Raw genomic sequence first — 23195 nt, 5'->3', positions numbered from 1 at the left:
GGACGATAGGAGAGAGGGAAGGAGAGGGATGGAGGGAAAGAGGGAGAAGGATGGAGGGAGGAAAGAGGGAGAGGGATGGAGGGAGGAAGGGAGAGGGGGAGGGAGGGAGAAAGGGAGAAAGAGAGAAGGAGAGGGAGAAAGAGAAAGAAAGTTTGAGAAACAGAGAAAGAGAGACAGAGAACACAGATCCCAGTAACATGTCGTTCAAAATGACGAAGTTTTTGAACCACAACAGGGGTAACCAATTTCACTGGTCTCTCGACTTCCTGCTCTCTATCCAAACAGGTCAGAAAGAGTGGAAGTGATCACACTGATATACCTGCTCATTGTCCTTGATAATGTCCCCAGACGTGGGGGTGTCAGCAACCCCCTCCTCACCCCCACGCCTCTGAGCCTTTAGCAGGAACTCCTCCACCGCCTCACCCGTCAGCCTACCCGGAGTCCACAGGAGCTGGTCCTCATTCTCATAGGCTGTGGGCGGGAGGGAGGGAGGGGGGAGGGGCCAACAGTTGGGACAATGGAATCATGGGAAAGTGAGTCCAAGGAAGGACAGGGGGGTACATAGGGCTGGCACACTGGCGCGGAGACGGTGGTGGAGGAGGACTGACCCACACTTGAGGTCAAATTCATTTCAATTCAGTCCGTTCAGAAAATGAACTGAAGGGCCTGCTTGGCGGCTCATCCCGTTAAGGAACTGTTCTAACGGAAGGATGGGTCACATGGTCTGGTATGAAATCTAGACTGCCGCCGATGCTGATTGGCCGGCAGCCGCTGTACAGTGACGCATAACTGGCTCTATGTGCCTGGCTCTGGGGCGACATAGCTCAGGAGGCAAGAGCGGCTGTCTGGCAGTCGGACGGTTGTCGGTTCGATCCCCCACCCTGGGCACGTCGAAGTGTCCCTGAGCAAGACACCTAACCCCTAATTGCTCTGGTAAATGCGAGGCATCAACTGTAAAGCGCTTTGGATAAAAGCGCTATATAAATGCCGTCCATTTACCATGTGGGATGCCAGCATTTAACTGCGCAAAGGCGGCCCCCGATTGCTCTAAGGTCAACGGAGCGCCCTCGCATCACACCAATTTGGGTGCAGGACCGCGTGATGTCACACGCTCCGGGGAACAGCACGCGCTCGCCTGCCTGCTCTCTCCCCCATCGATGGCGGAGGACGCGCCAGTGGGTGCTGAGTAAATAAGGTCGGGCCGTCCCAAATTGGGGAGCAAAAGGGGCGATAAAGCAATGGCATTTCCGCGAGGCCGTTTCCCCACTAGCGAGTTTAAATTTGAATTAATCTGCTGAACTGACTGACTGGAAAGTGAATTTGACCCCAAGCCAGGTGGACCAGGAGAGAGAGAGAGAGAGAGATAGAGACAGAGCTGAGAGGATTGGAGAGTCACAGAAAGAGAAGGAACGTGTCTCTAATGGCATGGGAAGGAGGTACCATGGATGGATGGATCAGGAGAGAGAGAGAGAGATAGAGACAGAGCTGAGAGGAGTGGAGAGTCACAGAAAGAGAAGGAACGTGTCTCTAATGGCATGGGAAGGAGATACCATGGATGGATGGATCAGGAGAGAGAGAGAGAGAGAGAGAGAGAGAGAGAGAGCTGAGAGGAGTGGAGGGTCACAGAAAGAGAAGGAACGTGTCTCTGATGGCACGGGAAGGAGATACCATGGATGGATGGATCAGGAGAGAGAGAGAGACAGAGCTGAGAGGAGTGGAGGGTCACAGAAAGAGAAGGAACGTGTCTCTGATGGCACAGGAAGGAGATACCATGGATGGATGGATCAGGAGAGAGAGAGAGAGCTGAGAGGAGTGGAGAGTCATAGAAAGAGAAGGAACGTGTCTCTGATGGCATGGGAAGGAGGTACCATGGATGGATGGATCAGGAGAGCGAGAGAGAGAGAGACAGAGCTGAGAGGAGTGGAGAGTCACAGAAAGAGAAAGAACGTGTTTTTAATGGCACGGGAAGGAGATACCACGGATGGATGGATGACACATTTTGGGGGGGAACACAAAAAGGACATGGAACGGGTGAGACGAGAAGGCGAAAAAAAAAACAAAAACAAAAAAAAAACGGGATTACCTCTGTCCTGGTGGGAGTAAGCACTGAGGGGCGGGATCAAAGCCTGGTACTGGGGGCCCACCATGATCTCCTAAAAATCACAGCCACAAAGGCTGGGTCACATGACCACTTTAACTCCGCCCTCCAATAAGTCAAAAAAATTTGGAATGCACAATAAGGGCCAACCCATCTCCATTCCAATGTCATCTACGTATTCAAAGTATTTCAAATGACAAAAACATGTTGCAGTGACAAAATTTTCCAAAAGTATTGTTTTTATAAAACAAATGTTTTTGTTTTTTTTAAATGTCCCTTGGAGTGCATGTTTCAGCATAGTAGAATATATACAGTAGTTCTTCAGATTAAGATCAGTGACTCATGTCCCCTACAGGGGACAAAAATGAACTGGCGAGTCTTTCTGTCTGTCTGTGTCTGAGTGACGGTCAGGTTCCACGCCCCTTCACCTGGCACTCACCTTGCTGCCATCGCTGGACTGGAGGGAGGTGCCTTCGGAGTCTTCGTCAGAGCCACTTCCTGTGGAGTCTCTCTCTCCGTCTGTGGGCGAGCGAGAACGGCATCACTCAGACATGACGGACGTCCACAGCGCAAACTAACGACTGGACCAACGTTCCAATTAAGTTCCACTTTCAATAAGGAGAAAACAAGGTGATGATGTCTTTCATTTCAAGCAAGCAAAAGTGCACGCAAATCTAAAAGTCAAATTGGTAAGATGTTTGGAAATGATGTCTACATTTTCCTCTGTACCATTACTGCACTTTCACGTCGCTTATAAACATTTTCAGGTTTTTTTTGAGTTTAAGCGTAATACTACGCTTGGGTCAAACCGTACAAAAATCTGAAATACTTTCATGGAAACACTCCTGCAGATCCTTTAAAAGTACCGCTGGTTTTTCTTTTCTACCAGATAGCGAGCGCCACCAATTGGCCAGAGATTCAACTCACTTGTTGTCCCAGGTCTAAATCAGTCCTGAGCAGAGGGGACGAATCAAAACCAGCGGCACCACTGGCCCCCGAGGGCCAGATCCCTGGACTACCCTGTTTCCTGCCTTTTGCCCACAGCATGCTGGGATAGGTTCCAGCCGCACACCACCCCCTTCCCCCTCAACAACCCTGACCAGGAATAAGCGGTTTAAAAAAATGGATGGATGGATGGATGGATGGATAGAAGGATGGATTACACTGTTAAAGGACAGGGTGCGGTAGCGTGTGGGGCGGCGTGTCATACCGCGTAGACGGGGGCGGAAGAGATCGGAGGTGTGCGAGGTGACGGACGGCGTGAGGTCATCGGCCGACGAAGGAGCCTCGTCTTCCTCCTCCCCTGAGAGCAGATCCTTCGCAATCTGATCCTGTTGAGAATCGTCGGTCAGTGCTGGGAACGTAGCCAATCAGAGCGCATAAAATTCTAAAATACAAGTGGCGACGTTGTCCAATCAATACACCTTTTTAAACATACAGGCAGCGAAGACGTCCAATCAGCTCATCTTTCCAGGATGAACATTAAACCAGATTCACTGCAGCCACTGAAGATCCCGCAGCACTTACAGTATAGTTTAGGGAGCTTTCCCCAGTGCCCAAAATCTCAACTTGGCCCTTACAACGTGCCACCAAATCATCCCCCAGTTTAACTGGCTCGATAATTCCCTCCCTCACCAGTTCAGCTGGTGTGAGGTGAGCGTTCTGGGCTGGCTAATTTACTCACCAGGTGGGTAAACTATCTGACTGCTTTCAGGCCACGACGCAAAGGGCGCTATATAATTGCAATGTATATTTCCAAATCCTGACCATCCCGGTGCCCACTGGCAGGCAGGCAGCCCCATAGGGCACTACACAGTGTTCACGCAACAGAAAACAGAACCTTCATACCAGCCTGTGTCCCGGTCAGAGATCCACTGCCCCAGTGCAAACAGTACCCACCGCAGCGTTTAAGAGCCGCCTCTTACACGGGGGTGGCAGTGTAGTCTAACGGGTAGGGAACTAAAGATCACAGGTTCGATTCCTGGGTAAAACACTGCTGTAGCCTTAGGCAAGGTACTTAACCTGCACTGCTTCAATATATATATCCAGCGGTATAAATGGATGCGAATGTAAATGCTATGTGAAAATGTTGTGCAAGTCACTCTGGATACGAGCGTCTGCTAAATGTCTGTAATGTAATGTACGTCACCTCTTACCATTGGTGGTGGGAAATGATGTTACGCGGAGAGGAATATACAGGTGGATCACCAGCATATCTGTCACAGTCCTACACTAATGTTTCACAAAAAAAAAACAAAAAAAACAAAACAACAACAACAATCTGACATGTTCTAATCTCAGTGCTGTAAAACCACCTCAGGCACTTCCTCAACAAGCCACACTTCCCATTTCTGGGGGGGTTAAAAAGGCCCCTGGCGTTCGCGGCACAGATACGCTAATTAGCTGCAGCCTCGCTCAACAGGCCCCTGCTCATTTTATGCACAATTAACTGTAGCTGTTACAGGGATCTAAATAATAATTCTCAGAGCATAAATTTGGGTTAAGCTTGACTTCAGCGCTTTCATGCTCAATTTAACTGAAAAATTATTTTTTTAAAGAAGTGTTTTACTGCTTTTTATCTCGTTTATCACTTCTGTTCCATTGTAACTGGTTAACCATAAAGAAGAGAACCGTAGAAAGACTAATTTTAGCGGTAAAACTAGAAATACCGCCTCGCGGTTATATGCCTCCGCCAACCAGTAGCCAGTTTGGATATAAAATGCCATCACTTCATCATTTCATCCTATTAGACATTTGTGTGAAACTTTGTTATAATTAGCATATGAATTCTTGAGTTGTGGCCAAAAACGTGATTTGTGAGGTCACAGTGACCTTTGACCTTTGACCACCAAAATCTAATCAGTTCATCCTTGAGTCCAAGTGGACGTGTGTGCCAAATGTGAAGAAATTCCCTCAAGGCGTTCCTGAGATATCACATTAACGAGAATCGGGACGGACGTGAGGTCACAGTGACCTTGACCTTTGACCACCAAAATATAATCAGTTCATCCTTGAGTCCAAGTGGACGTTTGTGCCAAATATGAAGAAATTCCCTCAAGGCGTTCCTGAGATATCGTGTTCACGAGAATCGGGACGGACGTGAGGTCACAGTGACCTTGACCTTTGACCTACGACCACCAAAAATGTAATCAGTTCATCCTTGAGTCCAAGTGGACGTTTGTGCCAAATTTGAAGAAATTCCCTCACGGCGTTTCTAAGATATCGTCTTCACGAGAATCGGGATGGACGGACGGACGGACGGAAGGATGGATGGATGGACGGACAGACGGACGGACAACCTGAAAAAATAATGCCTCCGGCCACGGCTGAGCCGTCGCGGAGGCATAGAAAATCAGGGTAGCATATTCTGTCAGAAGTACTGACAAAGGCTCTTTACTTATTTACTATTATTAATAGCTTGTATTTACACAGGCCAGGCTGACTGAGCACGCATGCTCTTTCACACCAACGCCCCGTTAAGGCCTGCACGTCTTCGGACTGTGGGAGGAAATCAGGAGCACCCGAAGGAAACCCACCCGGGCACGGGCACGGGGACAACATACCAACTCCACAGGGGAAGGCCTCGGCCGGGATTCCACCCCCAGGACACTGTTGCTGTGACTTCTTGTGGCGGTGCCACCTACTGTGCCACCCATTTTTGAGTTACAGTTTCATTTTGAGTACAATAAAACAAACAGATTTACATTTCGGCTTATCTCATCACATCAGATATTCAGCGTGACTAACAGTGCCAAAGGGTTATAGCGCTGTGATAGCAGTCTCACCCATAACAGACGAGCAGTAGAGACGCTCAGTACTGGTGTGAGTGCTGGGATCAGTGCTGGGATCAGTATTGGGGTCAGTACTGGGGTCAGTGCTGGGGTCAGTGCTGGGGTCCGTGCTGGGGTCAGTGCTGGGGTCAGTGCTGGGATCAGTACTGGGGTCAGTGCTGGGGTCCATGCTTGGGTCAGTACTGGGGTGAGTGCTGGGGTCAGTGGTCGGCTCTCACCTTGTCCAGTGTCATATCCGGCAGGCTGGCTGGCGGCTCGCTGGGCTGCCCGCTGTGCTCTAAGATGGGGTCCGACACCTCGTACCCGTACAATGCAAGCAGCTCCCCCAGGGGCATCTCACTACCCTACAGAGAGGGAGAGAAGGTAGGGGTTCCGCAAGGGTCCATCATGGGTACAGTGTCCTCTTCCCACTCTCTCTCTCTCTCTCTCTATCTCTCTCACACACACACATGCATGCACACACACAGACACACACATAGACAATGCACACACACGTGCGCACACACACGCACTCACGCAACAGGAAGGATGAATAGACAAAAATACATTTTGGATTTCCCTCTCAAAAAGTGCTAATAACCTTATTTCAAAAACGTTTTAAAATTCCACAAACACATTCACAATGTCGCCCATTCTACCACATGCAGAGCGTTCCATCTAAGCACATGACAGAAACTGGCTGGCTATGCTTGAGCAATTCTAAGCAAACGAAAAGGAACGAGAATGAGATCATACTGACCACTTCCCTGTGAGCACACAGTTCCGAGAAAAACATGGAGGCAACGTTCATTTTCTGCATCATTAACACATTACTGCTTTTCAAGTGAGCATCTTTGATTTCGAACAAACAACAAACAAAAAGCATTAATTAAATTCCCGAATAATTAAACTTCACAATCAACTACCCTGGCCATACATAGAGTATATATTTGAGTGATGGGTCACAGAATTTCTACGTTAGCTCATTAAGCTGGTAGTGGATCAAAAAAAAAATAAATCAGGACTGAATGAAAGAAACTTGCAGATGCTTATAGAGGCCTGTGCGTTTAAGTTGACTGAAGTTCTTTAATTCATAAACTTTAAATTCCTGTTGCCTCCGGACTATAACTACTGTTGGATGTTCAGAAGTTCCCTTTCCTTAAAAAGTTTGAGACCCCGTGTTGGGTTTGGCGTGTGAGACTGGGTATGGTTCTGTCCAGGCAAAGTGGAAATGGGGGGTCGGATTTGGGGGTACCCATACCTGCGTGGGGCCCAAGCTCTTCTCCAGCTCTGTCAAGGACTTGGCCCCCTGGGGACACTCCTCTTCCTCCTCCTCCTGCACTTCGTCGTAAGCATGCCTGAGGATCCCCGCTAGGCCGAATCGCTGTTCCCCAGAGCCCATTGAACCAGCTGGGACACAGTCAGAGAGAGAGAGAGAGAGAGAGAGAGAGAGAGAGAGAGAGAGTTTAACCAGCTGGGACACAGTCAGAGAGAGAGAGAGAGAGAGAGAGAGAGAGAACGGAACCAGCTGGGACACAGTCACAGAGAGAGAGAGAGAGAGAGAGAGAGAGAGAGAGAGTTTAACCAGCTGGGACACAGTCAGAGAGAGAGAGAGAGAGAGAGTTTAACCAGCTGGGACACAGTCACAGAGAGAGAGAGAGAACGGAACCAGCTGGGACACAGTCACAGAGACACAGCTGAACCAGCTGGGACACAGTCACAGAGACACAGCTGAACCAGCTGGGACACAGTCACAGAGACACAGCTGAACCAGCTGGGACACAGTCACAGAGACACAGCTGAACCAGCTGGGACACAGTCACAGAGAGAGAGAGAGAGAGCTGAACCAGCTGGGACACAGTCACAGACACACAGCTGAACCGGGTGGGACACAGTCACACAGCCAGAGCGAGAGAGCGCTGAACCAGCTGGGACACAGTCACAGAGACACAGCTGAACCAGCTGGGACACAGTCAGAGAGAGAGAGAGAGAGCTGAGCCAGCTGGGACACAGTCACAGAGACACAGCTGAACCAGCTGGGACACAGTCAGAGAGAGAGAGAGAGAGAGAGTTTAACCAGCTGGGACACAGTCAGAGAGAGAGAGAGAGAGAGAGAGCTGAGCCAGCTGGGACACAGTCACAGAGACACAGCTGAACCAGCTGGGACACAGTCAGAGAGAGAGAGAGAGAGAGAGAGAGAGCGGAACCAGCTGGGACAGTCACAGAGACACAGCTGAACCAGCTGGGACCATCATCAAGAAGATTTAAGAAATTTGGGCAAATTTCTAATTTTATAAAATAACATCTCTTTCTTTTTCTCGTTTTGTGCATTTCAATAGGAAGTGTTTCTCTCTCTCGTTTTTATTGGTTCCAGAGTGTACTGTTTAGGTCTACTTTCAGTCTACAGTGTAAAACCAACAAATAGAAGTTAAACAGAAAAGGTAAGAATACCATTAATAGTAGGCCTATAAGTTTCCATTATTCAAAAAAAAAAGTTTTAATGTAAGTTTTTTTATTACTGGAAAAAAAAATATGTAAAGGAAGAATTCGTTCTTTAATTATATGCCATGAAACTTCATGAAGTAATAGAGTCCTGCATATCATTTTGCTGCAGGTCTGATCCAAACTTATGCAAATTCGCAGAAAACGCCGAATGTGGAACACTGAGTAGATGACCTGCAGTCTGTAAATTGAGGTTTTGGCTACACGTTCAGACTTCATTACTGGAGAGAAGCTGGCCCGGACTGTACAAACAATTGTTGGGCTACAACTTTATACGTGCCTTCAATACGCACATATTACAGAAAGACCTATTTGATTACTTATTTAAGTATTTACCATAATTCTGACGGGGATAAACTTTATAATGTAAATCAGCTAAACAAAAACGACGCTAAGCCACTAAACTGAATAAACTATTGTGTGTTTTAAAAAGCAGTAAGTAACAACAGTAAGATATGCATTAAGCCACATAAGTGAACCGCAGGAATTGCAACACCTTGGAATCGAAGATACTTTTTGGGCAGAATATATGTAGCACTGGAGGCGCTAACCTGGACTGGAACTTATGCTACTATGGCTCGCCCTGCACCTCTAGCACATAACACAAGCAAGTGTTATCCAAGTCGCTTTCCTAAATCACCGGGTGCTGAACGTGTTTCCTAAATCATTCTTTTCAGCGAAACAAAGATTCCTCGAACCAAAGACAGATGCTAGCAGCTCGCCGCTGCCAGTCGGATGCTCGCTTAACAGGCGATACAGCCAACACGCATGCTTATCTGTGCGCACCTGGGACACTATTCCGCACCTCTGTGGAACCGATCTCGCATTGTTTCCAGTAGAGCACTATCTGGCAGACAGGGGATGGTTCTTTAACGTGACGAACGCAGAGAGGCGAGCAAAAAGAGCACGTACACCCATCTCTACTGCTTCCGATATCACAAGAACGGGTTTACATGCTTCCTTGTAGCTAGCCGGTACGATGGAATAAAATGTAATCGACAGCTGCGTTTGCCACACGATCTCAAACGTAGCGGTGTTTGAAAATAATTCAGTGATTATATTCCTCCCCAACCTTTTTTTGCTCTTACCTCCGCCATTCCGTTTCTGCGCAGGCTGAGTGGAATGCCCGGATGTTGTAGAGGTCTAGCCTACTCTACGAACCGCCTAGTTTATTGCTGTGCGACGATACAGTTAAAAACACGGCGACTACAAAACTTCACAGGAATAATGACGAACAATACGCACACGTCACATACTCAGGCGTATGGAGCAGTATTGTGTCATAAACCGCAACATGGAAGTATACATTTTTCTACATACGGAAACACGCTAAACTTTTTATGACAAGTTTTTTTTTTTTTTGTCAAAACTTCTTGTTAATTTATTCCTTAGTTTTTCTCTTTCGCTGAAGGGCAATTATCAGAAAGTAGTGTCCCCACATATTTTTGAAACGAGATGTATGGCAGTGCTCTTCAAATAACTTAACATTTTCTGTGGGAAACCAAAAGCAATTTGAAATAATCAAGGAGCTCAAAATATATGTCCTCTTTGTTATTTAAATGTTTTTTTGTTTCAGATACTCATTAACATTAGCATGGGAAAGTTGTAAGGTCAAAAGGTAAACGGCAAAAAAAAAATAGATATAAGGAACTGTACATGCTAAGAACGTCCAGCGGGGGGCACTAGCCAGAAGACATTGCATTTTATTTCTGCTGTGGAGACAACAAGAGAGAGAGATAGCCAGTACCACTGTACCACTGTACAGATAAACAATACCTGTGTTACCTGTTCAACTTGCAAGCGTTATAATTATAGTTAACAACAAAATTCTTTCAATAGTTTTTTTTTTGTCTTCCCTTCTATTTGTAGTTGTTTGTTATTCTCTTATATAATATTTTGGCAATATTTACTGTATGTATTTCATCAATAAACCATATTGAACTGCACTGAATTGAGAGCGAGAAAGAGAGAGAGAGAGTGAGAGAGAGAGAAGGAGTGATAATACAGAGGAAGGTGGGTGTCTTCGTCGAGTGCGAGAGGTCAGTGGAAATTCCCCCCTCTCATGCATTTCACCCTCCCCCTTCTTGACTCAAAAATGCACCACTTTTACGTTCACACCCATCACCTGCTGCCGAAAACAGTCATTAAAAGCTTTACATGTGAGGCTGTTGGGCAGATGGGGGGGCTTCTGATCCAAGCACAGACCAAGCAGACAAGAACTAGCTTCTATCAAAAAAAAAAAAACTATTAAAAATCACACATCACTGTATATCCACATTTTGTTTTTGTTGATATGGCACCATGGATTTTGAATAACATAAAAAAAACAGGCCAAACAAACATCAAACTGGTAGGAGAGGATAACATAATGACACTCGTGAGGGTCACTCACGGTTAAACAGTTTGACTTCACAAGAACTTCATCAGGTTCACCTTTTTCTAAAACCAGGTCAGCAAACATCAAGGGCTGAAGACAAATTGTTCAACAATCACCGCAATATGTAAGAGATAGAAAAGTTACTAGTATTCAGCCATACAAGCTATGACACAATATTTTTGCTGCCATGACTAATATGGACACCAACGTGTGGTTTTCCTCAAGAAACCAGCTCTTTGCCCTCCTGCAACAGTTGTTGCCAATCAGCTGATGAATCTGTGAGACTGCTTGTTCAATTTGTTTACACAAAGCTTGTTTCAAAGACATTTGTTTATCTATCGTAACATTGCAGTCATTTAGCAGACAACTTATCCAGAGCTACTTATACAACTTTAGTATTTCACATAGTATCCACCGATATAGGTGGATATTTATTTATTTACCCTAATTTAGGTATTTGGAAAAGCATTGAAGTAGCAAAGCCAAGGAAATTCAGGATAAGTACCTTGCTCAAGGCAACAACAGTAGGATCCTAAAAGGGAACTGAGCTTGCAAACCCAATTACCTAACCTCTGTACTACACTGCCACACAGTGTGTTCTCAATGCTCTGTTTGAATGTCCAAATCAGCACACTTGCCTACTATTGAGTATACAAACTGCATAAAAGTTGTATACTCAATAGTAGGCAAGTGTACTAATTTGGACACAGTCCTGCCCTTTTCACTTTGCACACAAAACAGACTCATTTGTAATGGGCCTGTGAAGATGAACTGCTTCATTGATTGCAAATTTTGTTGTAATGAAAACGAGCTTGGCTGAAAATCATCAGCAGTACGCTCACAGTTTTCCCCCCACCTACCTACCAGGAAGTAATTTTGTGAGACAAGGCAAAGAAGTCCCTCAAAGCATTCAGAATGCGATGAGTCACTAAACCCATTCTCAGGCTCAAAGCCACACTGTACATTCTACATTTGCACTCTAGAGCACCCAACCCTTTGAAGAGTAGATTTTTGGGAAGCATTTTCAAAATTCTAAGTCAGTGTTCTAGAGCTCCATTGCTTTCAGACACCAGTAGTGAATGTTACATCAGCGTTATAATGTTCAGTTAAGAACATTCTAATAACTTATACCTTAAAGCGTTAAGGTGCGAGATCACAATGTGATTGGAATTCTACATTCTAATGCTTATGTAATAATCACTACTGGCAACTGAAAGCAACGGAGTTCTAGAACACCGACTCAGAAAAACATTCCAAAAAACATACTCTTCAAAGGGTTAAGTCAAGACTACTTAACACATAACACCTTATGACTGGGTTGAACCAGCTGAAATGTAAGCTCCTGCAAATTCCTTTAACAGGAGTTTAACAGACAGGCCTGTATACCAACACATACTTTGGTCAGCTGGGTTTAAGGAAAACATCATTAAGGAGTTTCACAAAACAAGAAGGATTTAGGGATTTCGAACAAATACAGGTCTTCAAAACCACTGCGGTTTATCTTCCACATGCACATATGGAGATAAGCAGCATCACCCAGTTCTGGGCGAAGTGCCAGCATAAGTCTCACATGAGTCTCAACTGGATCCCACCTGAATCTGAGGTCGGCCACAAGTGGATCTCAACTGGATCTCAACTGAGTCTCAGCTCGGCCACAAGTGGATCTCAACTGAATCTCAGCTCGGCCACAACTGGATCTCAACTGAGTCTCAGCTCGGCCACAACTGGATCTCAACTGAATCCGAGCTCGGCCACAAGTGGATCTCAACTGGATCTCAACTGAGTCTCAGCTCGGCCACAAGTGGATCTCAACTGAATCTCAGCTCGGCCACAACTGGATCTCAACTGAGTCTCAGCTCGGCCACAAGTGGATCTCAACTGAATCTCAGCTCGGCCACAAGTGGATCTCAACTGAATCTCAGCTCGGCCACAAGTGGATCTCAACTGAATCTCAGCTCGGCCACAAGTGGATCTCAACTGAGTCTCAGCTCGGCCACAAGTGGATCTCAACTGAATCTCAGCTCGGCCACAAGTGGATCTCAACTGAATCTCAGCTCGGCCACAAGTGGATCTCACCTGAATCTGTGCTCGGCCACAAGTGGATCTCAACTGGATCTCAACTGAATCTGAGCTCGGCCACAAGTGGATCTCAACTGGATCTCAACTGAGTCTCAGCTCGGCCACAAGTGGATCTCAACTGAATCTCAGCTCGGCCACAAGTGGATCTCAACTGAATCTCAGCTCGGCCACAAGTGGATCTCAACTGGATCTCAACTGAATCTCAGCTCGGCCACAAGTGGATCTCAACTGGATCTCAGCTGTGTGTTTGTGTTTAAATTTCGCATGAAACGTGTTTCTATGGGCAGGAAGGCCAACGTCCTTGTTGTCTGTCCATTCGTGCTGGCTTACCCTGAGGAAACACCGGCACTATCCTGCTCCAAACTGGATGACCTCTGTCTGTCCCACACACACACACACACACACACACACACACAGACTGAAAGCTGTGCTCATTACCAAACCAGGGAAGTGAAGGAGTTAATTAATTAAGCTGAGTGAGAGATTTGCATGCCCGTTTTATTTTGTTACTTTGTTTCGCGCCGAAGACAGCCACAAATTAAACTGTTTTGCAAAATTGCGGAGGATGTGCATGCAAATAAATCACAACATTTCATTGCCCCCCCACACCCCCCCACACCCACCCCGCCCCCACCCTGGCTCTTTTGCATTCCTCCCTGCCGTCACCCTTCCCAGTGTCTTTGGGGAACGCTAATGAACAGAGGGAGAGACAATGAGAGAGAGAGAGAGAGTGAGAGTGAGAGGGAGAGAGAGATGGAGATGGAGAGAGAGAATTATAGAGAGAGAGAGAATTTGAGAGCGAGAGGGAAAAGAGAGGTAGAGTGAGAGGGAGAGAGAGACAGAGAGATGGAGAGAGAGGGGGAGAGAATTATATATATATAGAAAGAATTTGAGATTGAGAGAGAGACAGAGAGGGAGAGAAAGAGAGAGCGGGGAGAGAGAGAGAGAGAGAGAGAGAGAGGGAGAGAGAATTATATATAAAGAGAGAATTTGAGATTGAGAGAGAGACAGAGAGGGAGAGGGAGAGAGAGAGAGAGAGGGAGAGAAAGAGAGAGCGGGGAGAGAGAGAGAGAGAGAGGGAGAGAAAGAGAGCGCGGGGAGAGAGAGAGAGAGAAAGAGAGAGCGGGGGAGAGAGAGAGAGAGAGAGGGAGAGAAAGAGAGAGCGGGGAGAGAGAGAGAGAGAAAGAGAGAGCGGGGGAGAGAGAGAGGAGAAAGAGAGCGGGGAGAGAGAGAGAGAGAGAGGGAGAGAGGTCTACCCAAGCGCTCGCTGTCCTGATTAATATACATCCCTAATTCCAGGTTTTTATACGGCCGCCATGCAAATTACGAGCGGGGCGGAATCCCGCCGTCTCTCCCGCCGTTTCCGCGAGACGGAGCGCCCGGCGGGAAAAAAAAGGGGGAGGGGCCAAGCGTAGGGCACGGCGACGGCTAAATTAGTGGGCGTTTCCCGGCGGGCTGATCAGCATGTGGTGCTCATCAGCGCTGTTCTCTCCTCCCTTGCCCTCCAGTGTCTTTTAATTACTGGCAGTGTGGGGGGGGGGGGGGGGCAGTGTGGGGAGTTTGGGAGGTTGGGTGCGGACACCAAGTGGGCCGTCCTCTAGCCTTCCGGGAGTCCTTAATTAATTTTGTTTCATTATAGCCTGTGTGTTTGTGTGTGTGTGTGTGTGAAGATAGGGATGGGGTCTGTCTTTTGGGAGTAATTTCCTTTTGTTGCGGGAAAGGGGGGGTGGGGGGTTGTGGGTTAGGGCTGGTTCATTGAAGGGGAGGGGTTGGGGCTGGGGGGGGGGGGTCATAGGATCTATTCGTCAGTGCTTGAGTATTGACCAAATTTGGGGAGAAAATTGCACAACGGCCACGTCTCAACAAGTCACCAGATCCCGCCCCGCAGACAGGAAGTTGGACGTTTTTAGGGAAGGGGACTGCCTGAGGTCACTACTCTGGCCTAACAGTACAGACCAAACCCGGTGCTAGAGGTGTGACGTGTGACGTAATGACTTCCAACAGGGCACAGTGGCACATTATTCACAGTATACCAATTCATTAAATCTCAATTAATATATAAAGCATGTGACTGTTTTCAGCCAATCATGATCTGCTGACAGAGTTTCTATTTAAAAGGCGGAGGAATGCGTCAATAAAGAAATTACACAGGAGAAATTAACCATTAAAGCGAAGGAAAACAGAGTGGTGTTAAAAAAAAATCTAGCCTAGGTGTGCATTCTGTTTTTTCATAATTTGCATTATGCAATGTTAATTAGTACACGACAGATATGAGTCAAGCACTGAACAAAAGTAAAAGTCTTATTGGCTTATTACCACAGTTTTCATTAATGATCCATCTAAAAATATTCAGCCGGGAAATATACTCTTGAGTGAAGTATAACTTCCTAAAATAAGGCAATTTTTTGTTGTCCAATGTAGGGGACATGAGTCTCTGGTCCTAATCTCAAGAACCATATATTCTTTTATGTTGAAGCCTGCACAACGAGGGACATTAAAATAAAACATTTCTGAAAATATATTTCACCGCAACATGTTTTTGTCATCCAAGACGATAGTATCATGTCAACAAACAAAAAAATGTAAATATATAAAATAATTCTTTTTTTTTATTTTTAGTTGGGTCAGGGAGGATATGTTGAGAGATTCTGTCAGCGTTTGGTAAAGTTCTGGAGAGGCTGACATTGGCGTTCTCGCCTTCCTTCTTCCCTCGCTCCGCCCCAGCCCCTCCATCCCTGTTGTCTGTCGTTTATTTATTTATTTATTTTTTTTATCCTCGTACAAATTAGTTTTCATTTTGATTACAAAGGAGGCGGAGCGCCTTGCAGTATTTCCCTAATGAGGAGGAGTGGTGTTTGCTGTCGGGTTAATTTAATAGATTGGGGTGAGCGTCTGTATTTGGCAGGTGTGTGTGTGCGTGCTTGTGTGTGTGTGTGTGTGTGCGCGTATGCGTGTATGTGTGTGTGTGTGTGTGCATACACGACGGGGGGGGGGGGATATGAGTATATAAAAGTGACTCTTGTCTATGGCCCTTATACTCAGTCTGGATGCTCTGCCAGTGACTGCCATGTTTGCTGGACAATCCCACCCCGCTTCACGTTCCTGTTCAAATTAAAAACCAGGAGGAAAGGAGCGAGGTTCGTCCCAGCAGCAGCAGAAGACTTTTTTTTTTTTGGAGCCCCGGTCAGTTTTTGACATCGCTGATGGTCATTCGCTTCCAGACCCCCTACAGAGAAGCCATGGAGGACCCCGGCGATTCGGACAAACGTGAGCGGACTGCTTTTAATCGATTTGAACCTCACCTCACCTACCTGCACTGCAAAACTGTTTTATTTAAGATAAAGGACGGAGTGTAGCACAGTGGTTAAGGAACTCGGCTTGTAACCGAAAGGTCGCAGGTTTGATTCCCAGGTAGGACACTGCCGTTGTACCCTTGAGCAAGGTACTTAACCGAAATTGCTTCAGTATACATCCAGCTGTATAAATGGATACAATGTAAAAGTTGTGCAAGTCGCTCTGGATAAGAGCGTCTGCTAAATGCCTGTAATGTAATGTAAAGATGTCTTGTCTTGTTGATCTTCTTGCCATTGCATTATCTGTTGTTTTAGCGTCAGTTAGCAGACTTCAGCAATAAGTTAATCTAATCAGAATTGAGTCTGTCGCTGCGTAGTGAACACCTTATGTGAAACAATATTTCATTCTGTGGTTTTTATGTTGATTGCGCATACATTCAGTCCCTGGCAGTAATGATTTAATTCATTTCTGTTCCTATATGAACAATTAAGACAATGGTTGTCACACATAAATACGTGTGCCGTTTTTGTAATATTTTTCTGTCCTATTTTGAGGCAATAAGAGCTCAGAATATGAGAAATAGCAGCACTGTTTATTTTATAAGCTAAACTTGAGTTTTTGTCAAGGCGCCTCTGAACAAATAAAAAATCTCAGGAGTTCAACAGCGTAAGAAAAGCAAATAAGATGCACCGCATCGTGAAATATGTTTTTTTTTTGTTGTTTTTTTCCATTTTGGGTTGAGGGTTATCGATGTGTTACTTTTCCATTTCTGAGCGGGAAATAACTTTGACCGGCATTGCGATGTTTTATTCAGCCAAGTCAAGGTCCATGCACCATCCACAGGCACACTGGAAGAACACACACGACAGCGCGTTAAAGTTGCATGAAACGGTAGCGCTATCACCGTCACGGTGCACAGAACAACGCGGGAGAGAGCGGACGGAGGGTTCTGGGGTATTGACAAGCACCGTAAAGCGCGATTTGACATGCACAACGTGTTTGTACGCACCCGCCTAGGCTGCAGTGGCCGAGACCGTCCAGCGGGGGCGCTGTGGGTGTGCGCCGGCTGCGGGGGGACCATCAGGGACCCGGTGGTGCTGCGCGTGGGGTCCGACCAGCAGTGGCACGCCGGGTGCCTGCGCTGCGCTGAGTGCCACTGTCCACTAGAGGGCAGCGTCAGCTGCTTCTTGAGAGAGGGGAGGACCCTCTGCAGGGGGGATTACACCAGGTAAGGGAGGGGTTTGAGACGGGAAACGGACAGCAGGATTGCCAGGGTATCTGTGGTCAGGGACTGCAAATCGGGCACCACCGTCCTGGTGAACAGGGCCGGCCCTAGGATTTTGGTGGCCCTAAACAAATCTGTTCGGGGTCGGGGGGGGGGGGGGTCGCTTGGTAAAATCCTTCTTACATTACATGAAATGTTCTATTGCCATTCCATTTAAAAATTATACCGCTAGTTCCGCGATAGGGGATGAATAACGTAAATTACGAAAATAACGTTATTTACCTTAGATAAACATTGGATTGTGTGGCCCCCCCTAGCGGATGTGGCCCTAAACAACTGCATAGAGCGTTTATGCCACGGGCCGGCCCTGCTTGTGAAAATCCTGCATAAAAGAAAAAAAAACAATTAACGATTGTTCCATTTTTAATGTATTTTTAAAACACATTTTCTGTGTATTGTTAATGGTTTTGAGCATATAAATGCCTGCAGTGTGTGGTGAGGTACAGTACATAGGTTTTTGGAAGGAACTGGGTAGGGCACACCCAGAAGTTCTGCGTCTGTCCATTTGTCCGTTTGAGGTTTTTGTCTGCTGGTACCCATTCAGTCACCCGTGTGCTTAACTGAACATTCGAATGCTGATGTAACAATGACTACTGGTAACTGAAAACAGTGGAGTTCTAGAACACTGACGAAGAATTTTCAAAATAAAAAAATTCCAAAAATCCTTCACTTCAAAAGGGTTGAATAAGTGAGGTCAGGTGATCCGGTGAAGGCAGAGATGCCTTGTGCCAGCCATGCCTTCCCTGACCACACGTCACCAGGGAGAACTCATGCTTCTCACACATAGGGCCAAAGACAAATGAAAACTAACAATGACAAATGCATTTTTCATACATGAATCTCATTTAGATTATGGTAAATCTATAGCTGTCTAAGTATTGGTGAAAATAGATTCAAATCCTCAAAAATATGCACGACTTCTACATGTGTCTAGAGGCCACCTAGGGCATTTCACATAAAGTACTCAACCCGGGCCTGCTCTGAACGGCATTAGTGTCACTTAACACTGCATTTAATTGAGGCCCCTCAGGGTAGGCTGTGTTTCAGTTAGGGCCCCTCAGTGTAGGGTATGTTCAGTTAGGGCCCCTAAGAGTAGGGTATGTTCAGTTAGGGCCCCTCAGGGTAGGCTGTGTTTCAGTTAGGGCCCCTCAGTGTAGGGTATGTTCAGTTAGGGCCCCTAAGAGTAGGGTATGTTCAGTTAGGGCCCCTCAGTGTAGGATGTGTTTCAGTTAGGGCCCCTCAGTGTAGGATGTGTTTCAGTTAGGGGCCCTCAGTGTAGGGTGTGTTCAGTTAAGGCCCCTAAAAGTAGGGCATGTTCAGTTAGGGCCCCTCAGTGTAGGATGTGTTTCAGTTAGGGCCCCTAAGAGTAGGATGTGTTCAGTTAGGGCCCCTCAGAGTAGGCTGTGTTTAAGTTAGGGCCCCTCAGTGTAGTGTGTGTTTCAGTTTGGGCCCCTCAGGGTAGGGTGTGTTGCAGTTAGGGGCCCTCAGGATAGGGTGTGTTCAGTTAGGGGCCCTCAGAGTAGATGTGTTCATTTGGGCCCTAAGAGTAGCTGTGCTTAGTTAGGCCTCATAATGAATTCATTTAGCATTATGGTAATCTATAGCTGTTAAGTATTGGCTGAAATAGATCATCTCAAAGTTAGCACGACTCTTATGTGTCTAGAGGGCCACCTAGGCTATTTTCATAAAGTACTCAGCCCGGCCCTCAGAGTAGGTGTGTTAGTTAAGGCCCCTAGAGTAGTGGTGTTCAGTTGGGCCCCTCAGGGTAGGGTGTGTTGCAGTTAGGGGCCCTCAGGATAGGGTGTGTTCAGTTAGGGGCCCTCAGAGTAGGGTGTGTTGCAGTTAGGGTCCCTCAGTGTAGGGTATGTTCAGTTAAGGCCCCTCAGTGTCAGGTGCATTTAACACACCAGTGCATATGGGGAAATCATGCTTGTGTGAGTGCATGAGGTGTGTGTGCATGTGTGTGCTGTGGTCATGTGATATTTGTCTGCAGTGCTTTCTGTATGAATGCATGTGGTAAAACTGTCGATTTTTAAAAGTAATTTTCAGAGTTGGTTAATTTGTTCATTTAATCTAATGGCTTCAACCTTATATCTAAAGTTCTTTACATATTAAAACTTCACTTGAAGTAATCTGTTAGCATACTGCCAGATGACACTTTCAAGGAGCTGTTTCGCTTGTCGTTGCCTCATGTCTGCGAGACAGGATGTTTGCAGTGAAGTGTGAAGGCTGCAGGGAGGCCCTCCTCCCCTCTGATCTGGTTCTGAAGGCCGGGGGACACGTCTACCACCCCAACTGCCTGCGCTGCTCACTCTGCAATCGACTGCTCGTGCCTGGGGATCGCTTCACAGTGGGGTCCCAGGGCCTGTGCTGCCAGGCAGAACACGAGATGCAAGAGCCCCAGATCCGCTCGGGGGAAAAACCTGTGAGATGGAAGGGAGGTGAGTTTATTCAGTTCAATTCAACTCCATTTTGTTTGTTTTTTCCTCACCCAAAAAACTCTGAATAGGGTGAAAAAAAACACATAGAGGGGGAGCCCATTCTCTTATACCCAGCATGGTGTCAGTAGTTATCTGTAGTTCATCAGCAAAGGGTGGTAATTAAAAGCTCACCTGTGTGTGTGTGTGTGTGTGTGTGCAAAAATGGACGGTGCGTCAAATCAAACCATCACACCGTACCTATGCGTGTGTATGTGCGTGGGGGTGAATGTTTGATTGTTATTTAATGCTAAATATAGGTAACGAGCGTGTTTCCACACAATGCCTACTGGTTGCGTGCTCTGTCACGAAAAATCTAATCACTGAGGAAAAACAGAACATGCCATGCTACATTCAGGAAATGGCTGCACGCCAGATTTAAATATTTTAAAAAAGAGACGTCACTTCAAAGAAACCTTTTTATTTTTGGTAGTGGCTAGCGTGTTAGAGTTAGCCGTTAGAGCTCTGACGACGGCTCCATGCTAAAAATAAAAAGGCGTCTATGATGAAAGGGTGTCACAATCGTCGAGGTGTTTCTTCTTTATATTATTATTACCATTATATCACTTTATAGGATATATCATCACAAAGATAAATGGAGATGGATATTGGCAAAAGCTCATTTCAACTGTGAAAATAGTCTTGACTTGTCAAACAGAAAAGCAGTTGCTGCATAGTCATACGTGCAGCTCTTTGTCCTGCATGTGCTTGTTCTGACCTCACCCCTCGCCCCACCCGAACCAGGGTCCCGGGACAGCGGGAGGGGGGCGCACTGGGACAGGGGGCGGAGCAGGGCCGGAGGGGTGAGGGTGCGCACCGTGCTGAGCGACGCCCAGCTGAGGGCGCTCCGGTCCTGCTACTCCCGCACCCCCCGACCGGACGCGCGGGTCAAACTGCGCCTGGGTCAGCTGACCGGCCTCAGCCCGCGGGTCATCCGCGTCTGGTTCCAGAACAAGCGCTGCAAGGACAAGAGGAGCAGCCTGAGGCCGCGGAACGCAGGGGAGCGCGGCGCCACGGTGAGGGGGGGGGGCACACCGTAGCTCCGTGGTGACGGGGGGGGGCACACCGAGCGTCTCGGGTGGGAGGGGGGAGCACACCTCGGCGTCTCGATGAGTCGGGGGGGGGGGGGGGACACCGTAGCTCCGTGGTGACGGGGGGGGGAGGGGGAGCACACTCGGCGTCTCGATGAGTCGGGGGGGGGGGGGGCGGTGGGAACACTTCATGAGTTCCGTATTCCTAACACAAATGTTTCTGCCTGTTTATGTCTGAAGTTTGTGTGTGGGGGAGGGGGGTGCAGTGGGGGTGTTCATGAGATGACTGGCTCACAGTATCAGTACAGAGGACTGTGGTATTGACTGCCATCCAATTGCACGCGCCGAAACTTAGATCATAGATTCTTCACGCTCCCCACATTCCGTATTTTTGGAACCTAAATTTCGGCTCACCTCTGGCCCTCCGTGCGCAGACGCTCCTGTACGCCACAGCCCGGCCCATGGTCGTGGTGCCTCCGGAGCCTCTCGACCCCGCCCTTCAGGTCTGCGTTTACGAATCGCCCTGGCAACCACCGGAACGGCGCCCGCAGCCAACAGCGGCTCGCGAGGAAGGGTCACTCCCCAAGACGGTAGAGACTGTCGTGTTTGACTTGCCAATCGCAACAAAATTGAGTCTAACTTATGAGTCACGTGAAATTATGATATGAAAAGTAATATATACTTACTTTATGATATATATACTTTATGAGTCTATACCAGGGATCATCAAATCAGGCCCTTGAATCCAAATCCGGCCCAGGTTTTCTTTCCTCCCAGGTAATTGACTGAACAATGAATTCTACTGATTGGCCAGATTGTCTTCACACCTGACCCCCAGGTAAAGGGAGGGTGCAAAGCCAGCAGCTCTTGGACCCTCGAGGACCATGATTCTATGATCCCTGCTCTATACTGCCCATTTTAAAATGTACAAAAATAATCATTTTTACACCTTCAGAGCTGCAATAACATCATAATTCTAATAAATTCCTCTTACTGGCTTCAGCTTCTGACCATAATCATTGCAGGATTTTTCTCTTTCATTTCCTTCTAGGGCATGTGTTCCATGGACGAGGAAGATCCCCTCTCTCCAACCACATTACCCTGACCCTTCCAACAGCCTACGAACTTGTCTGACCACTAAATATGTGTTTGAATGATTCATGAAGAAATGCTGGACTTCACCCTCTTGCATATCTGTCCTCGGTCATGGTGGAGTTTTGTTGCTTCTGCAGAACTGCATATTTCAGTGAGTTTATGCAAGTCCTCAGATCAGACAAGATTCATATTGATGGATAAATCTCAACATAACACAAGACAAGAAATCGTTGTCAGTAATGCAGGAATTAGATAAGTAGAAAGCTCTAAGCACTGAGAGCAACTCACGAGCAATCAACCAGCTCAATAAGCTTGCTTCCCAGCTAATTCTTACTTGAAGTGATTTATCATCCGAAATAAAATTGACAAATGAATTCCAATAAAAGGTTTTTATTGGGGCCTATTCTCTTCATTTTATATTGTTAAACTGTGTGTAAATCAATTAATGCATGAAGTAGGTCAATTTTTTTTTTTTTTGCAAAGCGTTCTGAACTGCTCTGACAAATATACAGAAGAAGATTAAGAGTAAACAAAATCCATGGATTGTTATTCAAGTGTGCAAGCACTTCGTCAAAAGGAATGTAGAACCCCAGAAGAGCATACGCCGGTCCGCGCGGGTACCCGCGCTCTTCCGAATTAATGGCGGAAGTAGCACCACTGAGTGCAAATGAATACTCGGGGAATCCCCTTTAAAAAATGATTGATGACATTTACCGCAAAGTGCAATACGTCATGGAAATGAACGCAAGTGCAGAAGGTCGGCTTGTCATGGGGGGTGGGGGTGGTATTAAACGTAAGGACACGAGATCAGCCAGTGGAACTCATGGGTCTGTGGGATTGTGGTTACTATGAGCGACGCGCATTGCAAGAAAAACAAATTACCAGAACTCTGTAACACACAGTACATTACATTACATTTATTTGGCAGACGCTTTTATCCAAAGCGACGTACAAAAAGTGCATTTCATGGTCATAGACAACTGCTAAACACAGGTTCAGTAAGGTACAATACTTATTTTGTATAGCTATTTCTAGCCAAGAACACAGTTCACACAGTGAACACTATTCTGACCTAACCTCTGCAAAGCCAACTAGGCAGAAGAATAAGCTACAGTACTAGGACAAATACAAATTACCAAAAAAGTGCTGGGATGGGGCAACATGTAATAAGTGTCATGAAAAGGGGG

The 23195-nt window shown here is 46.7% G+C and overlaps 2 protein-coding genes across 3 annotated transcripts in view; one reads left to right on the top strand and one right to left on the bottom strand.

Moving 5' to 3' along the window:
* Positions 1–9601, bottom strand: part of mier2 (mesoderm induction early response 1, family member 2) — a 14839-nt gene extending 5238 nt beyond the window's left edge. Inside the window, exons 1-7 of one of the 2 annotated variants that reach the window (XM_064330358.1) lie at positions 9459–9601; positions 7130–7278; positions 6108–6233; positions 3309–3429; positions 2538–2617; positions 2084–2153; positions 320–471 (exon numbers count right to left, since the gene is read on the bottom strand). In XM_064330358.1, coding sequence (XP_064186428.1) covers positions 320–471; positions 2084–2153; positions 2538–2617; positions 3309–3429; positions 6108–6233; positions 7130–7270 — 690 coding nt within the window. In that variant the 5' untranslated portion in view covers positions 7271–7278; positions 9459–9601. Of the gene's footprint in view, positions 1–319; positions 472–2083; positions 2154–2537; positions 2618–3308; positions 3430–6107; positions 6234–7129; positions 7279–9156; positions 9396–9458 lie in introns of those variants that run through there. The other variant, XM_064330359.1, reaches the window with a different exon arrangement.
* A 6428-nt stretch (positions 9602–16029) lies between these two features.
* LOC135254081 (insulin gene enhancer protein ISL-2-like) lies at positions 16030–22467 on the top strand. The gene is made up of 6 exons (XM_064334032.1): positions 16030–16093; positions 17138–17348; positions 19611–19850; positions 20646–20898; positions 21348–21503; positions 21965–22467. Exons 1-6 carry the CDS (start codon positions 16030–16032, stop codon positions 22016–22018), a joined length of 978 nt encoding a protein of 325 aa, XP_064190102.1. The 3' UTR covers positions 22019–22467.
* The last annotated feature ends 728 nt before the right edge of the window (positions 22468–23195 follow it).

The sequence above is a fragment of the Anguilla rostrata genome, chromosome 4 (genome assembly GCF_018555375.3).
Source record: "Anguilla rostrata isolate EN2019 chromosome 4, ASM1855537v3, whole genome shotgun sequence".
Lineage (NCBI taxonomy): Eukaryota > Metazoa > Chordata > Actinopteri > Anguilliformes > Anguillidae > Anguilla > Anguilla rostrata.
This window is presented reverse-complemented; position numbering and strand designations above follow the sequence as displayed.